This window comes from Orycteropus afer, unplaced genomic scaffold (assembly GCF_000298275.1).
Source record: "Orycteropus afer afer isolate SDZICR_OR568_19922 unplaced genomic scaffold, OryAfe1.0 scaffold00013, whole genome shotgun sequence".
Lineage (NCBI taxonomy): Eukaryota > Metazoa > Chordata > Mammalia > Tubulidentata > Orycteropodidae > Orycteropus > Orycteropus afer.
This window is the reverse complement of record NW_006921600.1, coordinates 15,511,253-15,531,618: the sequence shown is the minus strand read 5'-3', so window position 1 is coordinate 15,531,618 and position 20,366 is coordinate 15,511,253. Positions and strand designations below refer to the sequence as shown.

The following is a 20,366-nucleotide window of genomic DNA, read 5'->3' as shown; positions in this document are numbered from 1 at the left end:
ATCTGTTCTTTAGAGATTTATATGTCTAGTAGCTCATCATAACCAAATTTTGTTCACTTTCTGGAATGTACGGTGATGTCCTGTTTCTGGGCCTTTGCATGTGCTGTTTCTTCTGCCTGGAATAGTATTACCTTGGTTAATTCTTACTCATTCTTAAAATAAAATCAAAGAAATTGTAACTTTGAGAAAAACTCTCTTGGTTCTTCAACACTTAATTAAGTGTTCCTGTGGTTCTCATAGTTGCTGTTCTTCCATAATTTCAGTTTTTATTGCATGATATTGTAAATGCCTTCACCAGCCTGTCATGGAAGACAAGAACTATGTATATCAGTGCCTGTCATATGACTAGTGCTCCAAAAGTATTTGGTGGCTAAGTGAATGAGAGATATGATAGAGGAGACTTGGTCATTCCAGGCAAGGAGAAGGGGATGAATGAAACAGGAGTGTGGAATTGCGTATAACCTGTTCTGAGGTAATGAGTGGAACCATTTAACTGTAGTGTAATATTGAAAAGAGAGGCTAGAGCTTTGAGTGTCAGGTTACAGAGTCCACAATTTATTTAATAAGAAAGGGGCATTGAAACTTTTAGAGATAAAATTAATAATAAATATATTTTTTCATGAGTTTTATACACCAAAAAAAAAAAAACCTCTCCAGTGCCTAGGAATTATTACTTTTTAAAATTCTTATGTTAAAGTTTTTGTCATACTCTTCAGTAGATGAAATGTGGTAAAGGCTTATTTTGTAGACTCCTGTCTTTATTTTGAGATTATTTGTTTCCAACCTAATTTATAAGGAAATTTTTAGAAGATATGAATGAATGCTATTGCTTAAATTAAACAAATGCCATTAAAAGAAGTTTGTTTTTCTTATAAATGAAACTTTTGAACTATGACAATTAAAAATATGTGATTCAAATAAGGCAGTAACTTAACATATGTGTGGGGTTTTCCTTTTTTCTGTAGTTTAAAAGAAATAAATGCTTACAGCTGTGACTTTTTTTTCTCTAGTATCTCCAGAGGCAGTTGGATTTTTGTCAGCTGTTGGGGTGTTTATTATCTTGATGCTGCTCCTTTTTCTCTATATTAATAAGAAGTTCTGTTTTGAAAATGTTGGCGGGTTTCCAGATCTTGGTTCAGGATACAGTACAAGAAATAATTCACAAGATAAAATTTGTAAGTATCATATCACTGCTTTTCTTTTTTCTTTTTAATCTCTGCTATTCTATTATTTTGTATGGTTGTATACATATATATATACGTGTGTGTGTGTGTATGTGTGTGTATATATAGAGAATAGAAACCATGTTTTCAACATTTAATAAACTAACATTTGAGTCACTATTGTGTGAGAGTAAAAGATTTACTTTTAAGTAACAAAGCCAATTATACTTCTGCTGGCCAGAAATTACTAATACTGTGTATAGATAAACTGTCTACTGTCACAAAAAATGACATTTTTATTTTTTGTGTATGGTGTTATGCTTTGGAGTATTTAATATGAACACGTATGTTTTAGGAAGAAGAAAATATATTGATGCACGTATACCTAAATCCATTCTCCATATAGCTCTCCAGAGGGCTTTTTTCCAGTGTCCCTAGAGAGCTTTTGAAAATGTTCACTCGTTTTCTTTACCTGCTGTTGAATTCTCTCTCAGCTGATGGATAATTTTAGTGTTTGGAGAATGTGGTTGTTCCTGGTAACTTAGTTTAGAGAGTCTGGTATAAACAGTGTAGTGTTCCACTTCCTCCCGTGGCATATAGGTGTTATATGATTTTAATATTACTAGATACCACCATTTATGATGATGATGACACTGTTCTTTTTCTTGTGGAAAAGCTTTTCTTTTAATTCTTGTAAGAGTTCTTAATTTGTTATTTCAATATAAATGGTTGTGGGAACAAGATGAGAATTATAAAAGCAAAGTGTTAATGTAGGGTTTTGAAGAACAATCACAGAGAAACCTTGTCTTCTCCATGTTCCTGTGTTGAAGAGATGCTTTTTTCTTATGGTAACTTAAATGTGAATAGCCCCATTATTTGTAAAAATATATTAATTGATTTACATTCTTTGTTTTTCGGGTTACGAAACTATAGTACTTTATGTGGTTTTGATTTGATTAACTTCAGTATTTCTCATACTCTATTCCAGCTCTACTTTCTGATCATTTGTGTAGAATAGCAATTCTGCTTCCACAGCCTCTGGTAATTCTCCAGTTCAGCTGCTCTCATTTTATTTATTTATTTATTTATTTATCTGTGTGTCTGTCTGTCTCTGGTAGGATAGTGCCTAAGGCACTTGACGCTTAACAGAAGGCTGGCAGTTCAAACCCACCAGCCACTCCTCGGAAGGAAAGTTGGGCAATCCTACTACTGTAGTGATACGGCCTCGGAAACCCAAGGAGAGGTCGCTGTGAGTCAGGGCCGACTCGATGGCAAATAACAACAACAGTGACCCCTTTATACTCTTAAATATTATCAAGTATCTCAAAGGTCATTTGCCTGCGTGGATCATATATCTGTTGATATTTACCATATTAGAAGTTAAAACTGACAGAATACAAAAATATTTATATCTACTTATGTTAAAAAATAATAAATCTATTATGTATTAATATAAATAAATCTTTAAAACTAAAAATCTATTCTTCTAAAATGAAAAATGTTTGGTAAGAAGAATAGTGTTTTACAGTTTTTATAAATCTTTTCAGTATATAATAGACAACCGCTGGATTATCATATTTGCTTCTGCATTCAATCTCTCATGTGGCTTCTGGAAAACCTGTGCTCACTTGGGAGCAAATGAGAGTGAAAAAGTTAAAAATCACCTTAATATTATTATAAAAATAATTTTGACTTTGAAGATCCTTTCAAAGTGTCTTGGAGACCTTCTAAAACTTTATGAATTTTGTTTTTATTTTTCTTTACTAAATAATAATAATGTTTACCTCCTTGAATTATTGTAAAATCAAGGGAGATAAAATTTGTAAATCATAATTCCTTGTATGTAATAGCCATGAAGCAAATGTTCCTCTTCTCTGCCCTATTCTGATCTCTTCTGAAAATTATTTCTATATTTTTCCCTTTGGTTCCTCTAAAATGAATACTCTTTTCCTCTCAATATTTCTCTGTAATTTGAAACAATACTAGTAGTTTGTCAGTAAGCTAAAGTAGTTTATAAACTATCACAAACTAACAGTACATAATAAAAATCCTTTTTATACTTCTTCTTTGCAGGTTTAGAATAAAAACCCAATAGTATTTGAGGGGAAAAGTATTGTCTTGCTGCTGTTATGATAGCTATGGAGTGGGGAAAATGTCATTACATGTAAACCAAGTGGTTGGATTTGTTTTTCCTGAAGAGTCTTTACATCAACATGTTTCTTCCAATGCATAATGCATATACAGAAAGATTATAAAAGCTACAGTGTGAAATACTAATATTGAGCTGATGAGTAGCAACATTTAAGTAAGTACTGAATTCAAGTTCCAAAATGGTTGATAATTAAGAAAAGAAAATTCCATTACTGCACCTTTTAGGAATAAAGAGTTAGAAAATGGCATTTTTCAAGAATTTTCAGCAGAATCTCCCTTCAGTGTCCTCTCTGATGAACACAATTAATAGTGTTGTAGAAGACTTGACCTCTGCTGTTGGAGAGGTTAGCTACGCTTTGACTGACTCAGTTGCTGAACAGGTGACAACTGTGATAAATGGCTTTCGCACAGAAGAGGAAAGCTCTGCAGCAAAAGAAGCCATAGATGATTCTAAACAAGAAGATGTCATGTTACCAGAAATCTCCAAAGATGCCAGTGGTCAAAAAACACAATCCAATTTAGAGCACAGAGCAAAGCAAATAAATTGTTATAATACTTCATTTCCACAAAAGCAGGAACAAAGTATTCATGAAGAAAGAGTACTTAAACATATTAATGATAAGCAACAAACTCTATCAACATATCAAGAAACTAGTAATGCTGGTGATTCTTCTTTGAAAGGCCACACCAGCAGTGGGACATTGGTTCTCAAGCAGAGTACACAGGCTGGATCTACTTGCCAAGAACTTGAAAGTATTGACAGATGTAAAAAAACTAATTCTAAAGATAGATTACATGGAAAAAACGAAGAGCAAATAAATACAACAAAATACTACAAAGTGAAAGGAGACACAAAAACAAAGAAAAATGAAGCCATTTGGGCCAAGAAAGGGACAATAAAAAGTAAAGATGAAAAATATTCTAAGATAATACCAGAAAAAGGTGAGGTCTCTTGATGTTGCTTTGAGTGAGTAAATTTTCTCTTGATTTTTTTAAATTAGGAAAGCTTTTTCCAAATTTCTCAACTTTCTTAATACAAATCTATCTAATTTAAGACTTTCTGAATCCTCTTACTGAGAGACATTTTTAAGGCATTTAGTTTTTCCTCACACTCACTTTAAGAGCATTCCTGGTATTTGTACACCCATAAGAAAAATATTACGCTCGGAAGGAAGGTTGGGCAACCTACTTCCCCCAAGGAGGGGTCGCAATGAGTCGGATCCGACTTGATGGCCATAAGTTTAGTTTAAGTCCCTATATTTTTTGGCCAATTTTTCAGTGACCCTATTTTTTCTAAATTCCACTTATTTTATGGCCAGAAGCTCCATGTTTTATTCTAAGTAGTGTGCATACTTCAGCTGGTGTTTATTTGATGTGCTATACATGCATTTTTAAATTTTTTATTTTTCTGACCAACCCTTAAGTTCTCTATTCATTCTAACTCTTCATACCTAATCAAATATTAAATGTTGTATATTTCTTCTTGACAGCAGTAGATTTTATTTTATTGATTAACAAGCTGTAAGGTATGCCTTTTTTATTCATTTTTCTATACATTATGAATTTTATATATGACTCCTCTATATCTATAATGAATATACATGAACAATCAATTAACATTCATGAATTCTCTTTATAGAAGTAAGATTTCAACTAAACATTTAGAGTTTTCAACCACAATATTTGTGGTAATTTTCAAAACCATTAGCTGACAGTTTATTGGTTTTGGTTACAGAATTGCTTCCTACTACAAGTAGTTATTTTAGATAAATCTCTAAGTCATCTCCATCTATTGCTGATCTGATACAAGGCCAAAAGTACATTGGCATTTATTTATAAAATATACATCTGGAATTTTCTGCAAATTCATATTTCTATAAAAATAACGAAAACTAAGTACTAACAGAAATGAGTAAGACTTTTTCAGCCCTGATACGTGACTACATACATGATAGAGATCTTCAGCTCTTGAGTATATGATTTCTAAATGATATGTAGAGGCTGATGCAGGATAAATGAGCTAATTAAAAAGGAATGCAATTGTTTAGAATATATCCATTTTGGAATCTGTTCTTCTACCAATTTTTTCAATATCAGATTCAGTGGTTTTTGGGATTAAAAAAAAACCCAAACTCACTACCATGGAGTTGGATCCAAATCATAGCGACTCCTCCTTGGGCTTCCGAGGCAGTATCACTATGGAAGTAGATTACCCAACCTTTCTTCCGAGGAGTGGCTGGTGGGTTTGAACTGCCAGCCTTCTGATTAGCAGTCAAATGTCTTAGGAACTACGCCACCAGAGCAGCTCTGGTTTAGTTTTTTGTAACTTTATTTCTTAAAGTAACAAATAAAATAAAGTAGAATAGCTTACATATTATTATTTATTATATGATTTAATTATATTATTTATTATGTTATTTCCTTCAAAGCATATCGTATTGAATGGTTTATCCATGAACAAGTAATAATATAGGATATGAAATTTTGTTTTGATTTGATTTCATTCAGAAGAGTGCTGGTACCTAAAGAAACCAAGTATCTCTCAAGTATGTCATAATATAGCCAGTACTAAACTTAAAACATGTTATGTTACAAAAATTATTTTGCAAGTTTTTTGACCCATAGATTCACCCTTCCCTTAGCTGAACTACAGTGTTGACAGTGGTTCAGTGGTAGAGTTCTCACCTTCCACGCAGGAGACCCAGGTTCAGTTCCCAGCCAATGCAGCCACCACCTGTCTGTCAGTGGAGGATTGTTTGTCAGTGGAGGATTGTTTGTTGCTATGATACTGAACAGGTTTCAGCAGAGTTTCTGGACTAAGATAGACTAGGAAGAAAGACCTGGTGATCTGCTTCTGAAAAATCAGCCAATGAAAGCCCTATGAATCAAATACTCCCATTCTGTTGTGCATGGAGTTGTCATGAGTTGGGCACCAACTTGACTGCAGCTAACAACAATGACATTGTAAATGTGACCTATGTTCTAGGTTCTGACATAAGGGTTGTAATATATAGAAAAAGGAGTAGTTTCCATATCTATTTCTGAAGCAGGGCTACTTTAAGTAAAGTTTGGTGAAATTTGACTAAAGAATTTCTAGTTATTTTTGCAACAGTCTCAAAGCTCTACTGCTGCCTCCAGCCACCACAATGGTACTCTACAGAGTGTAAAAGCTCTGAACTGAGGGTCAGAAGGCCTAAGTTCCATGCTGGCTCTGCCAACATCTTAGCACTATCCAATGGGACTTTCTGTTATGATAGAAACATTCTGTATATCTGCATTTATTCAATACAGTGACTACAAGCCACATCTGGCTTTTAAGTACTTGAAATGAGGCTAGCACCACTGAGAACCTGGATTTTAAATCTTACTTAATTTTAACTGGTTTCCATTTACATTGTCACACGTGGCTAGTGGCTACATATTGTGGAGCAAAGAATATTGCTACATATTGGTCATAGTTTTACCCTTTTATTCCATTATTTTACTAAACCACACAAATTTAGTAAAGATATCTAAGCTCCTTTAAATGTTCAAATTTTGTCCCATATTTTAAAATTACTTATTCTGTGCCTCCCCATCCACATTTCAAACTTTGATACCTTCAGTACAGACGATCTCAAGTGAGTAAAAGAGAAAAATAATTAGATTTTTTTGAACTAGTCAGTTCTAACTGCTGTGTTCTCTTCACCCTTCTTCAGTGTTTTAATAATTCTAAGAAGATTGCTTCTTGGTTTAAATGAATCTCAACATAGTACAAACTATATTAACTTTTTTCAAAAAATATTAATAACTAGTCCTTTCTAAAATAATTGAAAATGTATAGATTTTGAAATTTTTATGTGAAATTTGGCTAACAGTACGTAAAATTTTCCTAATAACCCTACCTTTCCCAGGTAGTTAGTATTAACAGTTTGGTGTCTGTCTTCCCAAATATTTCTGTATATGCTTGTAAACATGTCATGTGTGTGTGTATGTGTATGTTTTAAATGGAGGCTATAAGTATATCTAGTGTTTTGCAGCTTCATTTCTCTTTAACATAATGTTGAGCTATCCTTTCCCTGACACTACTGGTGTAAGTTCACCTCCTTATTTTTAATAACTATATATCACTGTGTACATATATCATAATTTACTTAGCCAAAGCCTACTTATGGACATTTAGGTTTATTTTTTAATTTTATTTTTCTTTTGCTATTAAAAACAGTCCTGCAGTGAATTTTCTTAAATATATATCTTTGCTCACCGTGATAATCTTAGGCTAAATTCTTAGAAATGGAATTGAGAAATTCATAGAAATAAATCAAATACTATACAGATTTTTAAATGTGATAAGTGTTGTCAAATTGCTCTCTAGAAAAGTTGTACCAATTATAATTCCACCAATAGTATATAAACCTGCCCATTTGCCTGCTCCCCTTCCAGTACTGACTGTTGTCAGTTTTGAAAAATTTGACCAAGATGATAACCAAAAATATCTCCTGATAACACAAATTTTGAGTTTTTTAATTAGGCCAATATGATGTACTGGCAAATACTTAAACCTTCCTTTGTGTGCTACCTTTTTTTTGAAAAAAGAGAAAAAAAAAACCTGATTGCTTTCTTTGACCAATTTATGTTTTCCTGATGTTTTCAATTTAATGTTAAGGTATGAGAGAGACACTGAGTGCTGATGTAAAATGCATACTTATGTGTCATGGACCAAAAAATATATTTTAAGTTTTTTAAAAATTGTGCAAGATTATGAGCACTATAATTTCTTTTATATCTAACATGATTGAAAAATCCATGTGACTAACATTATTGATATAATTAGAATATGCAAAATTGACTTTTTTCTGTTAAAGCTTAACAAGACAAAAATCCTTACATGAAAAAATTATATTTCTCTAAAGCTACAAATTCAGATAATGTGTATGTATATACATGTATATATAGTTTGTATGTATATATATTTCTCTAAAGCTACAAATTCAGATAGTTTGTATGTATATACATGTGTATATAGTTTGTATGTATATATCTATATCTGTAAAGTTATATAGATATATGTTGTTTGTTGCTGTTATATATATATAAACCTTCAGCCTGTTATTTCATATTTTACTGCATTGAAAATATCATTTGTTCTCCCCATCATTCCAAATAGATAATTCATACATGGACAGAGATGAGCATGGTTCATCCTCTGAAAGTGAAGATGAAGCACTGGGTAAATATCATGAGGCCTTATCCAGAACACACAATTCCAGACAACCACTGGCAGATTCTAGACAAAAGAACTATACATGGGAAACAAGACAAAAATACAGTCCTCTGTCTGCAGAGTATGATGGATACAGTAGTGAAGCATCAATAGATGAAGGTAAGATACATTACTTATTTTATTTTGTTAAATCACAAACTATGGTATAAGGATGTAGATTATTTGCACCTAAAATTTTAGGCACCTGTGGTTACACAATATACAAGACACAGTACACACAATAGAGTCATATTTCTGAGAATGTAACATATTCAAATTAAAGTCTCAGCTCAAGCCAAAAACAGAAACAAAATCCAAAATAAAAGAAAACTTCAGAGTGAAACACCAAATAATTAAAATACAGTGGTAATTCTAGCTCTCGTTCCATCATGACATGAGATAAATGGCAAACGTGAATCCACTGTTCTCTTAGATAGAATCAGTTCCTATATGCCTGTTACAGGAACTGACAGTCTAAGTATCTCACAATGTTGAATATGCTTCCAGTGTGTAAATACATGCTTTTTCATTCAATATGGCCTTGAAACATGGGCCAAATACACACCACGTGATACACAGCAGAGGAAATGGCGATCTGTTCATGAAGGAGGGAAATCTGAGAGTTGGAACTGTATTGTACTGTTCTTTAAAGGCAATTTAAGTAATTTTCAAGGATTATTTTGTCTCTAATTGATATTTGCATATGTACTCATATTGACTTCAGGACTCAACCTATGTAGAGGGTGTAAATACATTGTTATATCCTTTTACATCTACCTGTAAGAGAAATAAATAAAGATACTGCTATTAATTGAAGCATATTTTTGTACATTTTAATAAATTACTAACTTATTGATATATTCTATGACTACTCATAGTAGTTATTATGTTTATACCCAAAAGTGAAGAAAAGAGTGATACAACCTAGATATCTTTATTGTTATGATACATAAATACACATTATCCTTGTTTTTGTAGCTCTGGTTTGTGATTTAGGGTCTATTACTAATAATGACTTAAGGTCTTACACCAACTAGCACATTGTTTTCAAAGGGGCTATAACCCATTTTTGTATTTGGCTATCTGCTAACTAAATATTTCTATACTTCCTTTTAATTTATAATGCTCAGGCATAAGAATACACTAAGCAAATTCTGAGGGATTACTATGAGGTTCATTATGAGATGCTAGGGAAGAAATAAAAAAAATACTAGTTGTGGACTTTACCCTCAAAAATACCTTTCTAATACTTGTAAAAATAAGACATGTATTTACAAAGATGTTAAATAATGCAAAGCAGTAAAGACAGTGCCCAAATTATGTATACTCCTGGCATGTGGATAATACAGCAGAAAGAAAATGGAATTTAAAGCCCAATCCTTGTTTACATTCAGGCTCTATAAGTTGACATATATTAACTATGAAATCTTTGGCAGTATAATTAACTGTTTTTAAGTTTGTTTCATTGTCTCTAAAATGTGAGTACTACCCACCTGGTAAGTTTGCCATGAACATTAAATGATACATGTGATACAGTTTTTTGCATCCTGCATCCTATGCTGAATAGAGGAGCTCTGGTAGCATAGTGCCTAAGGCACTTGACTGCTCACCAGAAAGCTGGCGGTTCAAACCCACCAGCCACTCCTCGGAAGGAAGGTTGGGCAATCCTACTTCCGTAGTGATACTGCCTCGGAAACCCAAGGAGGGGTCGCTATAAGTCGGGGCCGACTCGACGGCAAACAACAACAACAACAACAACATGCTGAATAGGTAGGTTATCAGTAAATGGTAGTTATTGATGAGGGTAGTGACAACAGTGATGAAAATGAGCAATTTTGAGCCAGCCCTGAGTTTGTAACTTGTGACGCTAGGCACTTCCCTTTTTGCAGCTGCAGTTGAGGTTTTGTTTTTTTTTTTCCTTCTTTTCCCCTACTCTCTTCTTCTTACCCTTTAAGCCCTGCACTAAATTGCTCCTTGATTGCTTCTTTACAGTAGTCCTCTTTCTGTAGCCTTTGGGTGGAGTTCAACAGTGAGGGCGGCAGGGCAACCTTGATGGCACTTACATTCTTCCCTAACCTCTGGAATTGGTGCGTGTATGCTAGAATCAACTTCTTATCTTATTTTATCCATATATTTAGGGCCCATCACGTACTTTTCTAGACATTTTGACCCTAAATTTTTTGCTAAAATACCCAGGGTAGATTGATTTTAGGCATTCTGAAATTAGATTTCATAAACATTTCTTGAGAGCTTTTTATGTGCCGAGCACTGTGTTAGATACTATGGATATAAATATGAATCATACAGGCTAGTTTTGTTCAAAGAGTGCATAGTCTGGGGTAAACTGGACTAGTGAATATATGTGTAATATAATGTGATAAGAGATCTTATTTACATGAACAATATATAGAGGAGATTATGACTCAGACTGTTTGGGAGGTAGGTATATGGGGAAAGTATAATAGAGGCTGCACAGAATAGGTGGCATTTGAACTGGGCTTCAGTGTGAATTATTTGAACAAGAATAGAATGGTGATGGTATGAAATCATGAAAGCAAAGGAGAGTGTATTTCAGTGTTTTGAACTTTGGATTTGTGTTTGGAGAAGGGGTAGGGACTGAACGGCATGCTCAGGAATTTGGATATTATCTTATAGGAAATGAAGAGCCCTGGAAGGTTTTAAAGCAGGAGAGTCTGACACAATCAGATCATTATTTTAAAGTAAGATTATTTAGCTGTTATAAAAGAGATGAATTGGAGTTAGGAAATACTAGAGGCAGAAAGGACCAGTTTGATAAATAATGGTAAGATCCTCATAAGCAATGGATTTAGGAATGAAGAATACATAAATTTAGGGATGGACTCAGTATATCTTTATGAATGTTTCAATGTGTGCAGTAAAAGAAGAATCAAGAGTTTAGTTAACCAAGAGAACATTTAAGTAAGTTTTGGGGAGAAGATGATTTAGTTTGGGTCATGCTGTGTTTGAAGTGACTATGAAATGAATGTGGAGATGAATATCCTTGTTGTTAAAATGTCAAAGGAATTTAGGGTGAGGAGGTGTGTTAGGATGGGTCCTCTAGAGAAGCAAAACCAGTAAAGTTTATATATACATATGAAGAAAGAGAAATTTATCTTAGGAAAATGGCTCACAAACTTATAGAAGCTGGCAAGTCCCAAGTTCTTGGATGAAACGTCAAGCTGGAGGCTTTTCCCGACTCACCCAGCTGTAGGGACTGACAAGCTCAAGGTTGGCAGGTGGTACACTGGCTGTTGACTCCAACAAATGACGAATCCAAGATCTCCAGGCCGAATGGTGGATTGTTCACTCCCGACAGTTGTAAGCAGCACAGCAGGATCCTGATCCACAAAAGAGTGTCTCTTTTCCCAGGATGTCCATAAATATATCAGAAGCAGGCCATATCCCTAGGGAAACTCCCTTTCAACACATTGGCTGCTCAAACATATATATCCGATCCCATCATAGGAATAACCCACATCACAGCTGCTTAAACCACACAGAACTGTGGTCCAGCCAAGTTGACATACAGCTCCAACTATCTCAGGAGGGGACTTAGGGAATGTGAGATAACAGTGCACTTTGGGAGGTAAGGATATGGGGGCAATATTGTGAAAGTTATTGATTATTGAAAAGTTATTGAAAGATGTATCATACATTATTGATTATTTAAAAAAACACTATAAGTCAAAAATAAGTTCAGTGGAGTATAGGAAAGATAGGAGAATTTAATTAGAGAGGGAAATTTCAGAACTCAAGATCTTAGGGAAAGCCATTTCAAGTGATAGTAAGCTCACAATATACACACAGGCGTGCAGAAATACATAGAACTGCTAGGGAGGGGAGTAGAATACCATCCATTAGGGAAGGTGTGAGAGAGTGTCAGAGAGAAAATGGCATTTGGGTTCAGCTTTGAAGAATGAGTAGAAAGTTGATGAAAATATATGAGTAGAGGTATTTCAGATAGAGGGAACTTCATAACCCCCAAAATAAAAACTGGTAAAATATTTCAGGAACAGAGGAAGAAAAGTCCACTTGGCTGTAACAAATGGGGGATAAGAGATAAAGAGATAAAATTGGAAAGAGATAAGGTCTAAAGCCTACAGTGCCTCCCTGACTAAGAAGTTTAGATTTAATTTGTTAGCCAATGAGAACTCAATGTAAATTTTTAGCAAGTAACCGAAATCAAAGATTTGCTTTAAAAAAATTAATTTAGCAACAGAAAGACAATAGGAAAATATACCAATTAAGGATGTCTTTGGAGTAATCTATGTGAGAAATGATAAAAATCTGAATTACATTAGTGGCAATAGCAGTATAGGAGGATAAGAGAGACATTATGGAGACAGAATTTACTGGATTTAGTAAATGAAAGTATTTGGAAAATTAGAAAGAAGGAAGGAAGTGTGAAAGATGACACTGGGTTCCAGCACATAATACTAGGAGAATCATGGAGTCATTGATGTAAATAGGAAAATCTGAGAGAGTACTATTTTATTTTGTTGGTAGTTGGAAGGATGAGTGTGGTAGGTGATATAATAAGTAGTTGTAGATACATGATGTAGCAACTGGAAATGCTTTTTAGCTTGTGATAAATAGGGTTACAGAGTGATATTTTTAGACCCTACATGCTTTGGGGATATTTTATTCATGGCAATGGACAAAATTGATGGAGGAGAAAGTATGTAGAGGAAAGATGAGAGGATCATATTTTCTCATTGACAAGAAGATGAAGGGTGTCACTGAAGGAAACAAAGAAGAAACAGTAAAAGAGATAAAGAAAAGAAACAGAGAATTTTGTAATTTATCAGCCATGGGAGAAGAGTTTTAAGAAGGAGGAGGGTAGTGTGTGTCAGATGCTGTAGAGCGGGAAGAAAATTTGGTAAGTTTCTCTGGGTTTGTCCAGTAGATGTTAATCAATGTCTTTCAATTAAAGTTTAGTAGCATGATAAGGAAAGAAGTCAGACTGAACATTGCTAAGGAGAGAGTAGATAGTAAGAAAGCAAACAGTTGTTGCCTACACTTTCTTATCACCTCCTCACCTATCCTTCCTTTATCATCTTTCAGACTCAAGAAGGAGAGGCAGTTAAAGGGATTTGTAACTCAAATGTTCACTTTCTCTCTTCCACCTACCAATAGTAACCCTCCCTCTAGTATATATTTGTGAAGCAAGGTGATTTGCCTCTGATACATATTTGAGTCTCCCCCAGGCAGTTGTTCCTCTGCATAGCTGGTGCTTCACTGCTGAAGTGCTGTTCACTTCATGACTGATCACCCAAGGGTACAGTTTTCTTGGTAGGATTTGGCCCATATCTCTGAGGTACAAGTAAAGGGGATGAGTAGATGAGGTTACACTTCTCTTTGCTCTTCTGACCCTTTATTCCATGTATTACCACCACACAAGTTTACAAAGATCAGACTTGATTAATTTGGTTGAGAGAACTAAAGACAATTATAAGGTAAGAGGAAAAATATTTTTAAAGGTGTATTTTTACATGACCTGGTATTACCTCATTAGTGCTGATAAGGAAAATTGTAGCTCATTTCTCAATGGCCTGCTGAGTTCCAGTAGAGAAGTTTGAAACAGTCAATATTAGAAACAAATCTTCAGGAGTAGAAAGGTTCGCTGGGATTTGGATAGGGTTTAAGAGACATCAGTGTGGGAGAACTTTGTGACCAAGTAGTAAGAACTACCATTCATAGAACTCCTACTGTGTGCCTGACACTGTCAATTTGTAGACACATTGTCATGCTTAATTCTCATGCAATGCATTGTAGCAAGATTATCCCCATTTTACAGAAGTGAGAAGAGATTTTTTTGTTGTTGTTTATTTAGATAGATTAAGGAATTTTTAGACTGTCATTTAGCAGGTTATAAGAACTATACTTGTCAATCCCACTGCAAAATTAATGTTGTCTATCTTCCAATAGGTCATCACTGTTACTTTAGAATCCTCCCTGTTTTATACATGATTAACCTCTTCTACTGGGCCCTTTAAAGCAGTTTATATATATCACAAATTTGAAATTACAATATAGATAGTCTAGAAAAAATAAGAAAATGAGAAGGCGTATTTGTTGATCATGTTTTCTCCTCTAGGTGGCCATATTAATCTTCCATTTTTTTATAACTACAAAAATGGATGCCATCAAAAAGAAAATTTTCTAGGAAAAATAAACATTAAAATAACTTACTGAATTCCTTTTGTCCATGATTTTAATTAACTTTTACTATATAGTTCTTAAAGAACATTTTCTAATAATCTCTTATTTTAAAAAGATTTCAGAGTCAAAATACTAGGTTGTGGATTTTTTGTTTAAATTGATAGGATAGACCAACCTCTGCAGTTCCATTCATGCTAATTAATACTTTCCATTTTTGTATTAGATTGGAGAGACCTATTAAATATGATTTTGTATAAAGAGCAAATTTAGTGTAAAATTATTAGAATGTCTTTCTATTATTTGCAAGCTTTTCATTCTCAGTTCACCATAGAGGTAACAAAGCTATATTTATATATTGTGGCAAGCTATATTATTAAAATCATATGATGTTATTTTTTTGAGTGAGTTAAAGTGCTGTTATTCTAGCATCAGTTATATCTTAGGCTATATGGCCAATATGTATGCATATACCCTGTCATTCTCTCTCCATTATCGCTATATCAGGAGCTCCATGTTATTAATTTTGATGTTATTTTAAAATTAGGACCACCTAGACATATGTGTTTTATTTAAGTGTTACTTTATAAATAATTTAAGGAGCCCTGGTAACATGGTAGTTAAAGCACTCAGCTGATAATAAAAGGTCGGTGGTTTGACCCCTCCAGCTGCTCCATAGGAGAAAGATGTAGCAGTCTGTTTCATAAAGATTACAGCATTAGAAACCCTTTGGGGCATTCTACTCTGTCTTGTACAGTCACTAGGAGTCAGAATTTACTCAGTGGTGGTGGGTTTGGTTTGGGTTTTAAATACTTGCTATTTAAGAGCAATAAATTCCTTATTTCAATATTTGCCTTAAGAGCATCTTAACTGTTTTCTAAAGATTGTTCTATTGATTTCCATCATTTCTTTGTGAGGAAGGAAAGTACAAAAGATTCTGTCTATATTTTCCAGATGCCTTTGACACAGAAGTATTTAGTGACTTAGAATAGTGATAGTTAAATTTATCCCATGGTTTATTTATTTAGATTTATGTAGATTTCTAGTAAACTTTTTCTTTGATTTCAGATTTTTGCTCATGAACATGGCTTCTCTGAAAGATTCTTTATTTTTAATATGGCCAATTTGATGGGAGATTGATCTTGGAAACTTTACTGCATCTGTGTTTTGAGGTTCTTTCCATGTGATAAACAACTCCCAGTTGTTATTTATAGTGCTACTTTTGTAGGTTTCATCTAGCCTATAGGAAAGATATCTTTGGGCAATTTATATACAGGTATTCCCACTGACTGGACAAGTTAGGAAAGGTACCACCTTTGGGCAAACATTACCCCATGAGAATAATGTCCCATGAGTTCTGTGAGCAGATAGCACCTGTGCAAGAAGAAAAAGTCAACCTCTCCCCCAGGTGTAAGATTTGGTAAACCTCACAGGTAGTATTACAGCAACTTTGCCAACCAGCTACTTTTTTGAGGAGAATAAATTGTACAGCCTTACACAGTGGCCCTGAACACCTGTGTTTATACACTCTCAGTTTTCAAATAAATTTGTTGGATTGCTGTGTATTTACTTTCTTGTTGTTGTTGTTGTTATATGCTGTCGAGTTATATGCCAACTCATAGAGACCCCTCCTTGGGTTGCCGAGGCAGTATCACTATGGAAGTAGATTGCCCAACCTTCCTCTGAGGAGTGGCTGGTGGGTTTGAACAGCCAGTTTACTGATTAGCAGTCAAGTGCCTTAGGCACTACGCTACCAGAGCTCCCATTTACTTTCTTAGTGCTGCTATAACAGAAATACTACAAGTGGGTGGCTGTGACAGACAGAACTTTATTTTCTCCCACTTTGGAAAGGCTAGAAGTCTTAGTTCAGGGTACGAGCACTGGTGTAAGGCTTTCTCTCGCTGTAGCCCCTGGGGGGTAATCCGTGTGTCTTTTCAGCTTCTGTTCCTGGTTTCTTGGGGATTTCCTGTGGTATGGCATCTTTCTTCCTCCACCTGTGCTTCCTTGTTTCTCTGCCTATGTTGTTGTTGTTGTTATTTGCCATCAAGTCGCCCCCGACTCATAGCGACCCCTCCTTGGGTTTCAGAGGCAGTATCACTACGGAAGTAGGATTGCCCAACCTTCCTTCCGAGGAGTGGCTGGTGGGTTTGAACCGCCAGCCTTCTGGTGAGCAGTCAAGTGCCTTAGGCACTATACTACCAGAGCTCCTATACTGCTCTCTTTATATTTCAAATGATTGGTTTAAAACATACTCTACATGGTTATGGCCTCATTTACATAACAAAGAAAACTGTGTTCCCAGATGGGATTATATCCACGGGTTTAGGAATTAGGATTTATAACATTTATTTCTGGGGGGCACAATTCAAACCATAACATGGTGTTTTTCCATGATGAATCTGTATAGATCCTTCAATTTATTTATATTTTGGTCTGAGATACTTGTCTGGCAGCAAATAGCTAGAATGATAGAAATGATAGAAATTAAATTAAATATAGCCTTGATTTATTGTTTATAAAACTGATACTAAGATCATACAACTCATTAGTAGCAAAACTGAGGTATAGGTGACTGTAACCAGACAACAGGTCAATGCTTTTAAAAGGAACATTCAATAACCAAGTGAGTAGGTAAGGGATATACTTTAAATTGAACATAGGCTGTGTCCATTGCTAGAGGTTCAGATGTGTTTGGTGGAGGAGGAATTATGCTAACAGGAATCTGTCAGGTACTAGGACATCACATTTTATCTACAGGTTTCTCTTAGCAAAGCCAAAAAATAGTCAGTCTCAGATAGATTTGGTGAGTATATAGAATAATCATCCTTAAATGAACTGACAGTCGTTTTATTACCTTTGTTCCTACCAATAACTAGTTAGACTTTATAGGGCAACAGTGGGTGGTATAGTTGACTAGAACATCTGTATTCACAAAAATCCAAATTTACCAACAAGGTAACTCTCATAGGAAACCATCCCCAATGAGCAAGTTAAGTTTATTGGAGACTATAGAATGTGAGACACTCTCCTTAAGGAGATACAGTAGAAAATTTGGACTACCTCCTACAATTGTGCCTAACAAATGTCAACTCCAGAGCTTTGGACAAGCCCTTACTACTTTAAGATGAAGTGGATACCTGGAGGATGGTACAAATGTCTGGCCTTAAGATGAAGGAGCCCTCAAACCAGAGGGATGTTTATTAATGTTGCTGTAGTAATTCACTATCATTCACAATAATTCTTTACATAGAATTTATTACATGGAATATTTCATTGTATCCTCACAAAAATCCTATGATAGATACAGTTACCATTATCATCCCAGTTTTGGGAAGACAGAAGTTAAAGAGGTACATTGACTTGCCCAGTTTATACAGTTTTAAGAGATGGGGTGCAAATCCAGGTTTGGGTGATTCTATAGCCTAGGAGATTGACCACTATATCAGGTACTCTCTCACTTAGTATATGGATAAGGAGGCTTGACTTTTTCCCTAAAATGCTGTCTCATTGTTGTAAGAGAATTTCATGAAGATTTTGGACACTGATTAGGAGCTCTGGTAGCATAGTGCCTAAGGCATTTGACTGCTAACCAGAAGGTTAGCGGTTTAAACCCACCAGCCACTCCATAGAAGGAAGACTGGGCTACCTACTTGCATAAAGATTTACCACTTCTGAAACGCAAAGAGGGTCTCTGAGTAGGAATTGACTCGATGACAGTGAGTTTTTTTTTTTGTTTTGTTTTGTTTTTTGCAGTTGTCCACTTAGGAAAAGAGTGAGCCACACAACTGGATTTTGGTCTCAGACCCAGATGTGAAGTTAATTATGCCTTCATACAGAACTTATGTCTTCTGTAGTTAGCAAGAAAACTTCAGGCAGCCTTTCTGCAAACTGTATAGAGCAATAGGATCCTATCATTTATATGTGCAGACTTCTTACCTTTGGAACCCAGTAACAAAAAAATGGGGAAAATACTAGTGCCTTTTCATTTAATCTGCTAGATTTATTCCAGACAAAGCCAGAAGGAGTTTGTTGAGATACTACAAAACTCCTCCAAAATGGACTTTTGCTAGAATTCACTTAGATAAGGTGAGAGATACAGAAGTGGGTTCCCATGTAAAGTGTTTTAGTCATCTTTGTTGTTGTTGTTAGGTGCCATTGAGTCGTTTCTGACTCACAGAGACCCCATGCACAGCAAACAAAGCACTGCCCGATCCTGCTCCAGCTCCACAATCCCTGCTATACTTGAGCCCATCATCTCAGCTACCATGTCAATCCATCCACATTAATTCCCTCTGGCATCTGAGTGCCTGAAAAACTAGGTGCAGCAGTTTGAAATAGGGATTCTGGTGCTCTGAACAGCTCACCGAGTCAGAGCACACCAAACTCAGGGGAATAGGATTAGAAAGGAGAAAGGGCTAGAGAAAAGAATAACAAAAACAGGGGAATCTGCCCTGCACAGTGCTGACTGGCGGGCGAGAAAGGCCATTGGAAACCTCCCTGGTGAAGCACTGACCGGCAGGCGAGAAGGGCCATCGGAGACCTCACTGGATTAAGGAAGAAGATGAACCACACCAGTTGTTGTTTATAGGTGCTGTTGAGTCATCTCCAACTCATAGCAACCCCATGCACAGCAGAATGAAACACTGCCTGATCCCGCACCAGCGCCACGATCCCTGCTATACTTGAGCCCATCATCGCAGCCACCATGTCAATCCATCTCGTTGAAGGCCTCCGCCTCTTTCGTCGACCCTCCACCCTACCAAGCATGACATCCTTCTCCAGGGAATGGTCCCTGCTGACAACATGACCAATATAGATGAGACGAATTCTGGCCATTCTCGTTTCCAAGGAGCATTTCGGGTGCACTTGCTCCAGGACAGATCTGTTAGTTCTTTTAGCAGTCCATGGTACCTTCAGCATTATTTGCCAGCACCACAACTCAAAAGCATCAACTCTTCTTCAGTCTTCCTTATTCATTGTCCAGCTCTCACATGCACACAAGGCGATTGGAAGTATGGCTTATGTCAGGCGCACCTTAGTCCTCAAAGAGACATCCTTGCTCCTCAGCACTTGAAACAGTTCCTTTGCAGTTGCCCTTCCCAGTGCTACATGTCGTCTAATGTTCTGACTGCTGCTTCCATTAGCATCAATTGTAGAACCAAGCAACGTGAATTCTTTGACAACCTCAATCTTCTCTCCATTTATTGTGATACTGCTCATTGGTCCAGTTGTGAGGATTTTTGCTTTCTTTATATTGAGACGTAATCCATACTGCAGACTGTATTCTTCAACCTTCATCGGCAAGTGCCTCAGGTCATCCTCACTTTCAGCAAGAAAAGTTGTATCGTCTGCGTATCTCAGGTTGTTAATGATTCTTCTTCCGATCCGGATGCCACATTTTTCTTCATATAGTCCAGCTTCTCAGAGTATTTGCTCAGCATATAGATTGAATAAGTGTGGGGAAAGGATACAACCCTGATGCACTCCCTTCCTGGTTTTAAACCAGGTAGTCCCCTTGTTCCGTTCGAATGACAGCCTCCTGGTCAAGGTACAGGTTCCTCATGAGTACAATCAAGTGTTCGGGAATTCCCATTCTTCTCAATGTTATCCATAATTTGTCATGATCCACA

The 20,366-nt window shown here is 35.7% G+C and overlaps 1 protein-coding gene across 1 annotated transcript in view; it reads left to right on the top strand.

Moving 5' to 3' along the window:
* Positions 1 to 1,015: 1,015 nt before the first annotated feature.
* The window catches only part of SYT14 (synaptotagmin 14), a 288,413-nt gene continuing 269,062 nt past the window's right edge, over positions 1,016 to 20,366 (top strand). Inside the window, exons 1-2 of the mRNA XM_042782518.1 lie at positions 1,016 to 1,175; positions 8,461 to 8,676. Of these exons, the coding sequence (XP_042638452.1) occupies positions 1,064 to 1,175; positions 8,461 to 8,676 (328 nt within the window). The 5' untranslated portion in view covers positions 1,016 to 1,063. The remainder of the gene's footprint in view (positions 1,176 to 8,460; positions 8,677 to 20,366) is intronic.